This window comes from Balaenoptera ricei, chromosome 8, assembly GCF_028023285.1.
Source record: "Balaenoptera ricei isolate mBalRic1 chromosome 8, mBalRic1.hap2, whole genome shotgun sequence".
NCBI lineage: Eukaryota > Metazoa > Chordata > Mammalia > Artiodactyla > Balaenopteridae > Balaenoptera > Balaenoptera ricei.
In genome coordinates this window covers 105,171,585-105,186,019 of record NC_082646.1, presented here as the reverse complement: position 1 = coordinate 105,186,019, position 14,435 = coordinate 105,171,585, and the positions used below count along the sequence as shown (strand labels likewise).

Below are 14,435 nucleotides of genomic sequence, written 5' to 3'. Positions count from 1 at the left end.
ATCATTTTTGGGTGGGAGCGTCAAAAGGCCTAGGCAGCAAGTGGAGTGAGCCCACTGCCCAATGTTATAACTGAAAGGGTTGGGCTGATGGCCCCAAGGGGCCAGGCTTTGGGCTCCATGCACAAGCTGTCTCCAGCAGGGGATAACCAAGTGCAGCAGCACTTAATTAGCATGGAAACTTCCCTTCAAAGGGGGGAGCAGGATCCCAGAGTGGGTCTCTGATCGGTGGCAACTTCCAGGACCATCTCCAGAAGTACTTGGACCTGTTTCATCTGCATCCTCCAACCAGCTGGCCCCACGTTTTCCTTGGGCTGGATGAAGCAGGAGTTATGCCTGCTGCCAGGAGTGAAAGGTGAAGAGAAGTGTTTGTTCGCAGCTTCAGCTGAGGCTCGTGGTCCCCTCGAAGCCCCTCACCAAATCCAAGCCAGTCACAGGAGAATGAAGTAGAGACCTGCCTGGAACACCTACCCTCCAGGGAGGTCAATATGCTTGTCAGTCCTGAGCAGGACCCACGACCACATCATGCCGAGGTCACCGGATTTCCCCCATTTCACACACCCAAAGGAAGCTCAAGCTATAGCGAGGACAATCACCATACACTGGGCTGGCCATAGCACTTTGGGGGGGATTTGTCTAGGAGAGCCCAGGTCTTTCCTAGGCCTGGTGTTGTAATATTTCCTCTCCCCTTGGCCTGTGTTCAGGGGGTGGTCTTGGTTGCATCTTCACTGCCCAGTTGACCCACGATGTGGGTTTAGCACAGCACATCGGTGGTGGGTGGAGCGGTCTGTGAAGACAACCAAAGCCTGACAAATGCAGTTTTTCTCATTTGACTCTGCAACTCTTCTTGGGGGAACGCATAGATAGGAAGCTTATTTCATAAATATTTGTTGAGTTCTCGCTATGTGCTAGGTATGGTACTGAGCCAGGTGCTGGAGAAAAAAAGCCATGAATTAGTCAAGTCCCTGTTCTCTTGGAGCTTACCTTCTAGTTTTCTATTTCTTTTTATAGGCGAGGAAAGCGAGGCATAGATATGGCAGATGGCAAAGGGCTGGCCTGAGCTGAGACTTAAGCCCTGGCTGGATCCCCGTAGGGGTCTAGGAGCGGTCACTCCCTCTCCAAGGCCCTGGTCTCCCATTCCTCCGCAGCCCTTCTTGTGGCTCCTCTTCCCTGTTCCTCTTGGAATCCTGGGCTGTGGCGCCCAGCTCTCTGCTTGAGAGCCTACCTTTGAGGTGCTGGTCTAGCGGCGGACGGATGAAAGTAGGGGGCGGGGCGAACTCGTGGTAGCTCTGGGCTTCGAGAGCTCAGGTGCTGGGCGGGGCGTGCAGCGCTAAGTCCCGCCCCCGGCGCGTCGGCTCGTCGGATGCGCACACGCATCTCCCAGCGGCTCCGCCTATTATTGTGGGACGTCGGCGGCGTGTGACGCTCTCGCCGCATAAATGCAGTGGTACCCGGCGTAGGAGCACTTCGGCCTGGAACGCCTGGGCGTTCGGACGTTAAGCTGTGTCGCGGCCCGCGACAGAGCCCTCCCTTTCTTGGTGTGCCATGGCGGACGAGGGGAAGTCGTACAATGGTCAGTGCCGGCGCTTGGGTTGGGGAGGGGACGATCTGGGCTCAGCTGGGCAGCGCCGGCCTAGGCCGCAGCGCCGGGGCGTGAGGCCGCGAGGGGCCCGGCGTCCGCGGTGAGCGGCACTGCGCGGCGCGGGCCCGGGGCGAGGCAGCCCGGGGGCCTGGCTGAACTTGAGGGTGGGTGCCCGGCTTGTTAACTCCGGAATCCTGGCGTTGCGAGCACCTGCGGCTCGAAGCCGGTGGCTCGGCAGCGGGGTGACGAGATTCCTTTGAACTTTGTGGGTGGTTGATACCTGTCAGTTCAGTTTGGCTACCAGACTCTTTAATGTGAGTCGGTGCCCTGCTCTTGGGCTGCCAGTGCCCTATTTTCTACCGCGCGTCCAGTCGGTCTTGCCCCCTCCCCCCAACCCCGCTGCGGTTTTGGCTTAATATTTTAGACCTACACACTAACTCGATGTTCTAGTCCGAACACTACATTGGGTTTTAGTCCAGAGTAGTGGTTAAGAGCACACGACAGCCGAGGTTTCAATCCTGAGTTGGCCTTGCCAATCTTGAGTGAGTTGAACACTTAGGCCTGATTTTCCACCCCTTTAATGAGGATAGAAACAGTACCTACCTCCTGAGTTTGTCTCCGTGTGTGCGTTAAAACGAGATTGTTCGTGTCAAGTGCCTGGAGCATAGTGCCTGGCATTGGAGAAGGCCCTCAATGAACGTTAGCTGCGCTTTCTATCATTTATTATTTTTTCCCTAGGGTCATTTCTTGAGGTTCATTGTTTGCAGAGTACTACTCATTAGACAGACCTTTTTGGGGAATCATGCGTCTTTTTTAAGAAGCCATTCCTACCCACCAGGATTCAGAGGATCATATTTCTGGAGAACATTTGAGGACCCGTGGTGAAGCACCCTAGCTGCCACTAGAACCTGAATTTAGGAGTTGTCTCCTGAGTTAAGAGGCATTTCTGACCAAGGAAACAAAGAGCTCACTCCCTAAACTTCAGAGTGGCAGTTTGAGAATAAAACGTTCAAAAGAAGCTCTTAAATTGGTCATATTTGTAACTGATGTTTGTACTGTATAGGCAATAGAGGTATTGTTTACTGGAAGCTAATGTAATCATTGTGATTGGTTTTCCGAGATGTGAGAGAGGTCACCTTGGGATTAAGTAGATTTGGGTGGGCTGACAGCTGATCTCAGGTGACTTTCAGGGAGTCTGAGTTGTGTCCAGTTACACTTGGGTCACTCACACTTCCACATTCACTTCAGAGTGGCAGTTTAAGAACAAGAATTTTATTTATTTAGTTTTTTTAGTAAGGTTAATTTACAATATTATGTTAGTTTCAGGTGTATGACATAGTGATTCAGTATTTGATAAATTTGATTCCATTAAAAGTTATTACAAAGCAATGGCTGTCACTGCCCATGCTGTACAATATATCCTTGTTGCTTATCCATTGTATATTTAGTAGTTTGTATCTCTTAATCCCATAACCTTATCTTGCCCCTCCCCACTTCCATCTCCCCAGTGGTAACCACTAGTTTGTTATCCGTATCTGTGAGACTGTTTCTGTTTTGCTGAATATATTTGTTTTATTTTTTAGATTCCACATGTAGGTGCTATCATACAATAATTGTCTTTTTCTGTCTGACTTATTTCACTAAGCATAATACCCTCCAAGTCCATTCATGGTGTTGCAGTGGCAAGATTTCATTCTTTTTTATGACTGAGTAGTATTCCGTTGTGTATATATATACCACATCTACTTTATCCATTAGTCTCTTGATGGACACTTGGGTTGCTTCCATATCTTGGCCACTGTAAATAGTGCTGCTATGAACATTGGGATGCATGTATCTTTATTTTTCCCCCCTGAACACAAGTGAAGCTCATATGGTATATAACACAGGGAACTCTACTCAGTGCTCTGTGGTTACCTAAATGGGAAGGAAATCCAAAAAAGAGGGGATATATGTATACATATAGCTGATTCACTTTGCTGTACAGTAGAAACTAACACAGCATTGTAAAGCAATTAAACTCCAATAAAAATTAAAAGATTAAAAAAAAAAACAAGTGAAGCTTATATGTATTCTTCCCTTTTTCTTAGTTTTGATGTTTTCCTTTTTTTTTAATTTTTATTTTACATTAGCATATAGTTGATTTACAATGTTGTGTTAGTTTCAGGTGTACAGCAAAGTGATTTAGTTATACATATATCTATGTTTCAGATTCTTTTCCCATATAGGTTATTACAGAGTTTTGAGTAGAGCTTCCTGTGCTATATGGTAGGTTCTTGTTGATTATCTGTTTTATATATAGTAGTGTGTATATGTTAATCCCAACCTCCTAATTTATGCATGTATCTTTTTGAGTTAGTATTTTTTGTTTTTTCCAGATGTATAACCAGGAGTGGAATTGCTGGATCATATGGTAGCTCTATTTTTAGTTTTTTGAAGAGAGAACAAGACTTAAAAGAAGCCCTTAAATTGGTCATATTTGTAACTGATGTCTGTGCTATGTAGGCAAAAGAAGTATTGTTTACTGAGTGCTGATGTAATCATTGTGATTGGCTTTCCAAGATGTGAGAGGTCACTGATCAAATTTTCAGTGAGGGTAGACTTAGGGAATGAACTTATGGTTACTAGGGGGGAAGGGTGGGGGGCAGGGATAGGGAGTTTGGGATTGATGTGTACACACTGCTCTATTTAAAATGGATAACCAGGGCTTCCCTGGTGGCGCAGTGGTAAGCGTCTGCCTGCCAATGCAGGGGACACGGGTTCGAGCCCTGGTCTGGGAAGATCCCACATGCCGCGGAGTAACTGGGCCCGTGAGCCACAGCTAATGAGCCTGCGCGTCTGGAGCCTGTGCTCCGCAATAAGAGGCTGCGACAGTGAGAGGCCCGCGCACCACGATGAGGAGTGGCCCCCCCTCGCCACAACTGGAGAAAGCCCTCGCACAGAAACGAAGACCCAACACAGCCAAAAATAAATTAATTAATTAATTAAAAAAAAAAAAAAAGCAGGGACATGCACACGGATGTTTATAGCAGCTTCATTTAAAAAAAAAAAAAAAAAGATAACCAACAAGGACCTACTGTATAGCACAGGGAACTCTGCTCAGTATTTTCTAACAACCTAATTGGGAAAAGAATTTGAAAAGGAGTAGATAACATTTATATGTATAACTGAATTACTTTGTTGTACACCTGAAACTAACACAACATTGTTAATCAACTATACTCCAATATAAAATTAGAAGTTAAAAAAAATTTTGGGGCTTCCCTGGTGGCGCAGTGGTTGAGAATCTGCCTGCCAATGCAGGGGACACGGGTTCGAGCCCTGGTCTGGGAGGATCCCACATGCCACGGAGCAGTTAGGCCCGTGAGCCACAATTACTGAGTCTGCGCATCTGGAGCCTGTGCTCCTCAACGGGAGAGGCTGCGATAGTGAGAGGCCTGTGCACCGCGATGAAGAGTGGCCCCCACTCGCCGCAACTAGAGAAAGCCCTCGCACAGAAACGAAGACCCAACACAACCAAAAATAAATAAATAAATAATTTTAAAAAAATTTTGAGTGGGATTAAGTAGATTTGGGAGGCTGAGAAAAGCAGACTTCAGGTGACTTTTAGGGGCTCTGAGTTGTATCCAGTTAAACTTGGGACACTCGCACTTCCACATTCTGCTTCTCCTTTCTGTAGTTCCAGTTTCTGCTTCATTTTTCTAAAGACTTTACACAGTGTTCCAGTCATTTTCCCCTGATGCTGCCATCCCACGGAGAGGGTTCCTTCCCTGGACAGGCAGAAGAGTTTGCACGGAGGTGGTCTCTGTAGTGATTGTGTAGCTCGTCTGATAGTGTGGTGTGCCGGATGCTGTGGTTGCCAAGCTAGGTAGCTGAACCAGTGATGTGTTTTCTCATTTATGTTCTGTTCCCAACCCCAGAGCACGATGATCGAGTTAGTTTCCCTCAAAGAAGAAAGAAAGGCCGGGGCCCTTTCCGGTGGAAGTATGGTGAGGGGAACCGGAGGTCTGGAAGAGGAGGTCCTGTCGTTCGGTGTTCCCGCCTGGAGGAAGATGACAGAGATGTGGCGATGAGTGATGCCCAGGATGTTCCCCGAGTACGATAGTAAGTAACCAATTGATCTGGTTTGAATTTATCGACCCCCTCATTTATGTAGCCCTCTTACTGTCCATGTCATTTCTCTTCCCACCTGGAAGAGAGAGAAATGCCAGGACCCGCTTAATGGTTGAGCAGTCTTAGTTGTGGTCCTGGTAACAGTGCAGGAAGGTCTTTGAGAAGACATTCCTAACCTTTGTGAGTGTTTTATTCTCTCCCTCCCCACAGCAACCCCTATGCTGCACGACCCAACCGTCGGGGTGAGAGTTGGCACGAGCGGTCTCGAATTCATGTTACTGTGCCTCTGCGGAGAGATCGAGCTGCTCCAGAGAGGGGAGGGGCTGGCACCAGCCAGGATGGGACCTCAAAGAACTGGTTTAAGATTACAGTGAGTATCTTGGAAAGTACATGGTGCAGGGGAGCTAGGGGGCTGGGCTCAGAGTTAAGGTGTTTACTTTTCACATTAAAAAATCAGTGTTCTGGGCTTCCCTGGTGGCGCAGTGGTTGAGAATCTGCCTGCCAATGCAGGGGACACGGGTTCGAGCCCTGGTCTGGGAAGATCCCACATGCCACGGAGCAACTAGGCCCGTGAGCCACAGTTACTGAGCCTGCGCGTCTGGAGCCTGTGCTCCGCAACAAGAGAGGCCGCGATGGTGAGAGGCCCGTGCACCGCGATGAAGAGTGGTCCCCACTTGCCGCAACTAGAGAAAGCCCTCGCACAGAAACGAAGACTCAACACAGTCATAAATAAATAAATAAAAGAACGTGAATTTCTTAAAAAAAAAAAAATCAGTGTTCTCAGCTGTTAACTCCACAATCAGGTAACCATTCTTTCTTCTAAGAATCAATATCTTAGGACACCTAAGAGCAGGTTCAGAAAAGGAGAAGGGGACAGGTAGGGTGGGGAGGCCATCTAAAGGGAAGTGTGGTAACTGCGGTTGGGAGGTGGAGTGACCTCTCCACATGTCGCCATCTGACTCAAGCCGAGTGTGGAGCTGGGGGTCCCTTGAGTTCTCTCAGGGGCAGGCAGGTTATAAATGATGTCTTGGAACTTTTAGAATCAAACGATTTGAATCTTTGGAGGAATAGTAAGTATAAATGGACAGAAAGGAGGTTAAGGAGTTCGTGTTTGGCTTGAGTAGAAAACCTTTTTTTTGGCCACACCGCGCAGCTTGTGGGATCTTCTTAGTTCCCCCACCAGGGATTGAACCCAGACCACCACGGAATTCCCAGAAAGCTTTTTTTTTTAATATTTATTTGGTTGCACCGGGTCTTAGATGTGGCATGCGGGATCTAGTTCCCCGACCAGAGATCGAACCTGGGCCCCCAGCATTGGGAGCGAGGAGTCTTAACCACTGGACCACCAGAGAAGTCCCTCCAGAAAACCTTTAATTGACCGTTTCTTCAGAAAGTCTTTTAGAGCTTGGCAGATGATACGAAAGGAGAACTAGAGTGGGTCTGCTGTTCAGTATTAGTTATGTGCTGTTCCCTTCTCTTCTCTTTCTCTCATCTAGATTCCTTATGGCAGGAAATACGACAAGTCATGGCTCCTGAGCATGATTCAGAGCAAGTGCAGTGTCCCTTTCACTCCCATTGAGGTAAGAGAAGGCCCAAGTGTGTGGCTGGGGACCAAGGAGCGGGTGGAGGTACCAGCTGCACGGGGGTGCTCTGGGCTCTCAAGTCCAATGCTGTTGTTTTCTCTTCTTGCAGTTTCACTATGAAAACACACGGGCCCAGTTTTTTGTTGAGGATGCCAGTACTGCCTCTGCATTGAAGGCTGTCAACTATAAGATTTTGGATCGGGAGAACCGCAGGGTGTGTGTGAAGGGCCTGGCTTGGTTGGGGGTGGGGATTGGTGCTCAGGGCATGGACTGGGTCTTGGTCCTGGGGCTTAGGCCTTCCTGGAGTTCACCGTGCCCATGCGTGTCTCCCCTGCAGATATCTATCATCATCAACTCCTCTCCTCCACCCCATACTGTGCAGAATGAACTGAAGCCAGAACAAGTAGAGCAGCTAAAGGTGAAGCAGCCTCAAGGGATGGGTGCTTCCACCCGCGTCCTGCCAGTTCTCACCCTCCCCCCACGCCCACACGCAACTCCAGTGACCGCTGAATCCTTTGTCTTCCTCTGTAGCTGATCATGAGCAAACGATACGATGGCTCCCAACAAGCACTTGACCTCAAGGGCCTCCGTTCAGACCCAGGTACCGTTGATAGCAGCAAGTCTTAGATCGGTGGAGGCAGAGGGCGGTCTGTCAGGCAGCGAACGTTTGAGGCTGGTTTGGTGGGAACGCTGGCCTGGGCAAGCCCTCTCAGACTTCCCTTTCCTTCCTGAAGATTTGGTGGCGCAGAACATTGATGTTGTCCTGAATCGTAGAAGCTGTATGGCAGCCACCCTGCGAATCATTGAAGAGAACATCCCTGAGGTGAGGCCTTTGTCCCACGAGGTGGGAGGAAGCAGGGTGGGATAGACAGATAGATAGGATGGGGTTGGGAGGCAGGTTTGTTTCAAATTCCCTTGCTGCTGGTGCTCCCTCTAAATTCTTCTCTCCCCACAGCTGTTGTCCTTAAACTTGAGCAATAACAAGCTGTACAGGCTGGATGACTTGTCCAGCATTGTGCAGAAAGCACCCAATCTAAAGATCCTCAATCTTTCTGGAAATGAGGTGAGATTGAGAGCCTGTTTGTGTTTTGGACGGGGTGGGCAGAGGGTGGAGAGAACTTGCCTGGTGGCAGCAAGAGGTGAGGGAGGGCATTTAAGGGGTGAGGTGGGGCTTGGGGGTGGGAGGAATCTAGTTGGCTCCCTTTACCAGCATGTCTTTCCCGCCTTTTCTCCCCATCCTTTGCAGCTGAAGTCTGAGCGGGAGTTGGACAAGATAAAAGGGCTGAAGCTAGAAGAGCTGTGGCTTGAAGGAAACACCCTGTGTGATACCTTTCGAGACCAGTCCACCTACATCAGGTCAGTGTTAACCTCTGTCTCCCCTCCTGGGGACCTTCACCCCCTGGGAGGCTGAGCTGATGCACCCTGACCAGTGCCCGTCTGCAGGAGATGTGCAGCCCTGAGCTGGAATCACCTGTCCTTGGGGAGGATCATGTGCTCCTCCCTTTTGTCTGTCCGTGATACCCAGCTTTGCCCCAGGCCTCCTTTCCTTTCTTCTCACCTGTCTGCCTGTTTGCTGGTTCTGTGGCCTTTCTCCTCCCTTCCTGAACACAGCCTTTTCTACACTCCCCCTACCCTTTTGTTTCAAGAAGAGCATGTGCCTTTTTTACCATGACTAGGGGTCATCTTGTATCTTATGCCCCATACATTGAGTTGCTTTGAGCCAAGAGCCTGGTATCCCTGGGCAGAGAAAGCCCTCCCTCCCTGGGACTTCCTGCTGATGGAAGTTCTTCCTTCCTCTGTCCTGCAACGGCCCCTCTTGCCCTTTTGCCAAGAGGGGCTCTCTTCTCACAATCTCCTTGCCCAAGGCTATTGCCTGGGCTTTCCTGCCCACGCTGAGGTTGAGGCCTCCTGGTGGCTGGTGCCATGCAATCGGTCTCTCTTGCCCAATGCTGTAAGCTGGGCCTTCCCTGGAGGAGAAACCTGGGTTCCCTAAGACATGTGATCAGAGCCGGGGCCCCGCCAGTTGGCGAGGGAATCCCAAGGCAGGTGCTGGGCGTGGAGGCCACGGGGGCATAGGCTACCAAGGAGACAGAGAACTGACCCTCTCTGGGGGCGCTGCCCCTCGCTCACTCGCACACCTCACATCACCCTGCTTGGCCCCGGAGGATGGCTGGTTAGCCAGAGACGGGTAAGATTCCTCAGGGAAGGAACAACCTAAGACAGGCACAGTCGCAGAGGGGCCATCAGGAGAGAACTTGGGGGCCAACAGAGGTGGGGCACAGACCCTCACCCCCCCCAACTTTGCAGGGGCCTGAACCCTCACCCCTTCTGAGGGAGGTCTCCTGCCCCCATGGCTGCTTCGCTTCCCACGCCCAGCTCAGATCGGAACCCAGGTGGCAGACAGAGACCTGGCCAATAGCAGCTGCCCTCTCGCCACAGCAAGGATTTGTTTCCCATTTCCTCCTTGGATCACAGGGAAGAGGGAGCTGAAAGAAAGGGCTGTGTCAGGTGCCTTCTTCCCTTTGTTCTCCCTCTTCTTTCTAAATGACTCTTGCCGTGTAGTGCTTTCGCTTCTTCTTTGCTTTCTCTTTCCTTTTTCTCTCTCCTCGCCAGTATCTCCCCCAGCTCTCCTTTGCTCCTTCCTCTCCTACCTTTTCTCTCTCTTCTCCTTTTCGTCCCCTCTCTTCTTCCTTGGCCTCATCCCCTCCTGAGCCCTGCCTTGCTCATCTCCCTGCCCCAACATCCTGTGCCATTTCTGTGGTGTGTTCTGGTCTTGGCCACGGCCAGACCTGGCAGAAGTGATGGATACCTGTTGAGGCAGCGGAGCCCCTGGGCTCCCACCCCATTCCCTCCTCCTGGGGGCTGCACAGGTGAGTAGGTGGAAGGTAAGGGGGACAGGGAGGGAAAGGAGGTCCTGGCTTAAAGCCTGGGCTGGGAGTGCTGCTCCAGTGGCGCACTCAGAGGCAGGCAGAGAGGAGAGAGTCGTCCTCCGAGGCAGTCATTTCTGGGTGCCCCAGCAGAGGTGGGGAGTTGGGGCCGTTTTTCCTGGAGCTCAGAGGCCAGGAAAGAGTGAGGACAAGGAGGATGGGATGGGCTGTCCCTCGGGCATTGGTGTATTTGCCCCTAGAGCAGCCCAGGAGGCACGGTGGCTCTGAAACATCACTCACTTCTGTCCCGTTCTTGACAGCGCCGTTCGAGAGCGATTTCCCAAATTATTACGCCTGGTAAGTACCTAACTTTTTTCATTCTCTTCTGAGGAGCATAGCATCTCGCACCCTCAAAGTCTTGCCTAACATGTTTGTATGATCACTAATCTGGGGACATAGAGCCCTTTGAGAATCTGACAAAGTCTCTAATCCTTTTTTTTTTTTTTTTTCCCTGGTGGCGGGGTAGGGGGAATCAAGCCATTTTATTGAGGACCTTTGAGGGAGGGTTGAAGGGCTGGTAGAACAATGAGATCTGACATCCTTCTCCCAGCTGGGATCTCCCCAGCTTCACAGTCGCTGAAAATATGATCATTCTTCCCAGAAAAACACCTGTAGACAAAAGTTGCATCTATCACGATTCATGAATCCTTGCCATTTCTCTTTTACACTTGACCGGTGACCCCTCGCTCTTAGTTCTCCCATCTGAGTGCTCATCCAGCCTTTTCTGTCTGGTTTATATCGTCGGCTGTGACTTCCTTTCTGCAGGACGGCCATGAGTTACCCCCACCGATTGCCTTTGACGTTGAAGCCCCTACAGTGTTACCGCCCTGCAAGGTGAGTGGAGGGGGGCGCGGCTGGGGGCACAGAGTTAGCGCTCACGTTGGGAGGAGAGTCCTGGTTACGTGGTCCTAATATCTCTTTGATTCCAGGGAAGCTACTTTGGAACAGAGACCCTGAAGAATCTGGTCCTGCACTTCTTGCAGCAGTAAGTGTCTCAGGTCCCCTCAGGCTGGGGAGAGGTGGGCCAGCCCCAGCACAGCTCACTCTCGGGAGCTGTCGGTCCCTGTGTGGCTCCAGACTGTGGAGCTCAGACTTTCCCTTTTGTTTTCCTCATAGGTACTATGCGATATATGACTCCGGGGACCGGCAGCGGCTCCTGGATGCCTACCACGATGGGGCCTGCTGCTCCCTGAGTATTCCTTTCACCCCCCAGAACCCTGCCCGGTGAGTGTCACCTCCAGAACCTGCCCAGGACCAGAGTTGCTCAGCATAGACAGGCCAGCACGTGCAGCAACCACACCGCTCTGACCACTGCCTCCTTTTTCTCTTGTTCCCCCCAGAAGCAACTTAGCTGAGTACTTCAAGGATAGTAGGAATGTGAAGAAGCTTAAAGACCCTAGTAAGTGTGTGACGTGAGCAGAACAGGTTGGGAGAAGGGGATGGGGAGGAATCAGTCTGGGCTCAGAGTGTGGCAGCTGCTCACCTTGGCTGTGCCTCCTCCCACAGCCCTGCGGTTCCGGCTGCTGAAGCACACACGTCTCAACGTCGTGGCCTTCCTCAATGAGCTGCCCAAAACTCAGCATGACGTCAATTCCTTCGTGGTAGACATAAGCGCCCAGACAGTAAGCACCTGTGTCTTCCTTGGCAGAAGCGTGGAATTGGGGAGGGGGCAGCGAAGAGGCAGGGAGGACGCAGGCCCTGGCTGGGAGCCGACGGGGTACCTGACGCTGCTGCTTCTCTTTCAGAGCACGCTGCTGTGTTTTTCTGTCAATGGAGTCTTCAAAGAAGGTGGGGATCTTTGGGGCCCCGAGTTTGCAGAGTGGCCCCTTTCCCAGCCAGTCGTTCTCGGCACTCTTAGCTTCCCAGCTACCTTCTCTCTTCTTCCCTGACCTCCTTCTCTCATTCTGCTCCCCAAGCCTACCCTCTCCACCTGTCTTTTCCTGTCTGGGATATGGGAAAAGCCTGAGGATTAGAAGGACACAGACTTTGGAGTCAGGCAGGTCTGAGCTTCCATCCCAGCTTTGGTCCTCTGTGTCTGTGGGCAATTTACATTACCTCTGAGCCTGAGTCTTTATTTGTGAAAGGAAGGGGGTTAGTAATAGCCATCTCATAGTGTTGTGGGGAGTAAATGAAGTGATGTATAAAATGCTTGACACAGGGCCTGGCACACACACACTCCACTAATGGGATGACAGTGTTGTTATTATTAGTGTCCTCCCTGACCTCTGATACTCCTCCCCACTGTGCTCCCCTGTGCACACATAATCATCCCTGTCTGGCCCACTTAGGGTTCTTTGTATCAAATAAGACCATGATTTTTGAGAAGCTGTTTGAAAACATAAAACATGAGTGACTCTGACAGGTTGTCACCATTGGTATCATTGCAGTGGATGGAAAATCTCGGGACTCTTTGCGAGCCTTTACCCGGACGTTCGTCGCTGTTCCTGCCAGCAATTCAGGGTGAGTGTGTGACTTACTGTATGGGGTCCCAGTCCCAATCCATGGCCACCACTGTGAAAATTGGGGAGGGTAGAGTCGGTCCTCTGGGTATATTCAGACATTCAGAAAGGCAGGGGGGGATCAAAGGAGGGTCACATAGTGGTGACGAGCTTGGCTCTGGAGTCCAGCTGTCTGGGGTTTTCATCCTGGCTCCACCACTTCTAGCTAAGGGCAAGTTTCCTCATTTGAAAAGTGGTTTAACAATATTCACTTCCTAAGTCTGTTGTGAAGATAAATGAGGGTTGGGGGAGAATGTATAATTCTCGTGTGTTTGGTAGATAATCCCATACATGGAGTCCATGGGAAAGGGAGGAAATGATAAAGGGACCTCGTGGGTATTGAAAGGATCTGAGTGTCAAGTGAGAATAGGAATGATGTTGGGAGGATGAGGTCACCTGTCTGTCTGTCCAGCCGTCTCAGGTGCTTTTTGTCCCCAAGGTTGTGCATCGTAAACGATGAGCTGTTTGTGCGGAATGCCGGCCCCGATGAGACCCGGAGGGCCTTTGCCATGCCTGCACCCACGCCGTCTTCCAGCCCAGTGCCCACCCTCTCCCCGGAGCAGCAGGAGATGCTGCAGGCATTCTCCACCCAGTCTGGCATGAACCTTGAGTGGTCCCAGAAGTGAGTACTGGGCATGTGTAGGAAGGAATAAGGGTAAACTGGGGTAGGGCTGGTGGTGAATAATGAGTGCCCCTAAAATTTTTAAACCAGAACTTTTTTTATTACTTAAAAAAAAAAAAAGATGGTCCATAAAAACATTTTCTCTATGCATACATTAGCATAACATTTAAAGTCAAAATGAAGTCCCTCTTTTATACTGTTCTGCAACTTACTTTACTTATCCCATGAACATCTTTCCCTATTAGTATAAAACTCACCTTAGTCTCATTTCTGTTAGCTATTTAATAGAAATAGATAGCTATTTAATATTTCTTTGTATTCAAAAGACCATTGATAGATGGATTTTTACTAATTTTTCCTTTGTATAAAGAGTGCAAGAATGTATGTAACTGTTGGTGAGTGTTTCCATAGAGTGGATGTTGAAGTGGCATTTAGTGATCAGGGTGACTGCGTTTTGGTTCTCATGGGGTGCCTGTTCCTGCCCTACTCCAGGTGCCTTCAGGACAACAACTGGGACTACACCAGATCTGCCCAGGCCTTTACTCATCTCAAGGTAAGATTTGGGAATAGGTAGCGAAAAGAGATTTCCAGGCCTTCAAGAGGGTCAAGTAGGCTTGGGACACGGGCATGGGCCACCTGGCTCTACTGACCTTTTATTTTTTTCTAAGGCCAAAGGCGAGATCCCAGAAGTGGCGTTCCTAAAGTGACCCATAGTCAAGCCCCAGAAGATCCCTGTAAATAACCCTTGGATGTAGTGATGTCTCCTCTCCGGCCCCAAGGCCACCCTGTGACTGTGACCGAGGAGGGGGTGCTGCTGGATCCCTCTCCTCACCTGCCTTCTGGAAGACTTCGGGAAGATTGAGCCTCCCTGGTGCCAGGAAGCCAAAGCTTACTTTGTAGAACTGACACTAAACTACCCGAAGGACTTAGGTGCTTTGTGTACTTAACCCCAGGATCCTCCCTACTTTTTAAGATAAAGAGTGATATTGTATTTTGTGTCGAGTGTGCTGGGTTATTTTAGCCTTGCCCTTCGCAAGCGCGGGCGGGGCCGAGGCCGGGGCTCGGCTCGCCTCGCCTCGCCTCGCCTCGCCTCGCCTGGGGCTGACAGATGGA

General features: G+C 50.3%; 1 protein-coding gene across 2 annotated transcripts; it reads left to right on the top strand.

The window, feature by feature from the left end:
• The first annotated feature begins 80 nt into the window (after positions 1–80).
• On the top strand, positions 81–14,313 carry NXF1 (nuclear RNA export factor 1). 2 transcript variants are annotated; one of them, XM_059931813.1, is made up of 21 exons: positions 81–352; positions 5,500–5,683; positions 5,903–6,062; positions 7,189–7,272; positions 7,385–7,489; positions 7,613–7,693; positions 7,807–7,876; positions 8,010–8,098; positions 8,231–8,338; positions 8,522–8,631; positions 10,463–10,499; positions 10,968–11,036; positions 11,132–11,187; positions 11,319–11,426; positions 11,543–11,601; positions 11,709–11,824; positions 11,948–11,990; positions 12,590–12,662; positions 13,140–13,322; positions 13,815–13,875; positions 13,991–14,313. In XM_059931813.1, exons 1-21 carry the CDS (start codon positions 316–318, stop codon positions 14,027–14,029), a joined length of 1,872 nt encoding a protein of 623 aa, XP_059787796.1. In that variant the 5' UTR covers positions 81–315; the 3' UTR covers positions 14,030–14,313. The 2 variants fall into 2 exon arrangements, with proteins under 2 accessions (XP_059787796.1, XP_059787797.1); XM_059931814.1 differs by lacking the exon at positions 81–352 and adding an exon at positions 1,352–1,570.
• Positions 14,314–14,435: the final 122 nt, after the last annotated feature.

Bases quoted from the DNA above. Each gene is read 5' to 3' on its own strand.
- NXF1 (XM_059931813.1), top strand. From the start codon at position 316: ATGAAGCAGGAGTTATGCCTGCTGCCAGGAGTGAAAG. The intron at 8,339-8,521 runs GTGAGATTGAGA...CATCCTTTGCAG, and splicing joins TCAATCTTTCTGGAAATGAG to CTGAAGTCTGAGCGGGAGTT. The intron at 11,427-11,542 runs GTGAGTGTCACC...TGTTCCCCCCAG, and splicing joins ACCCCCCAGAACCCTGCCCG to AAGCAACTTAGCTGAGTACT.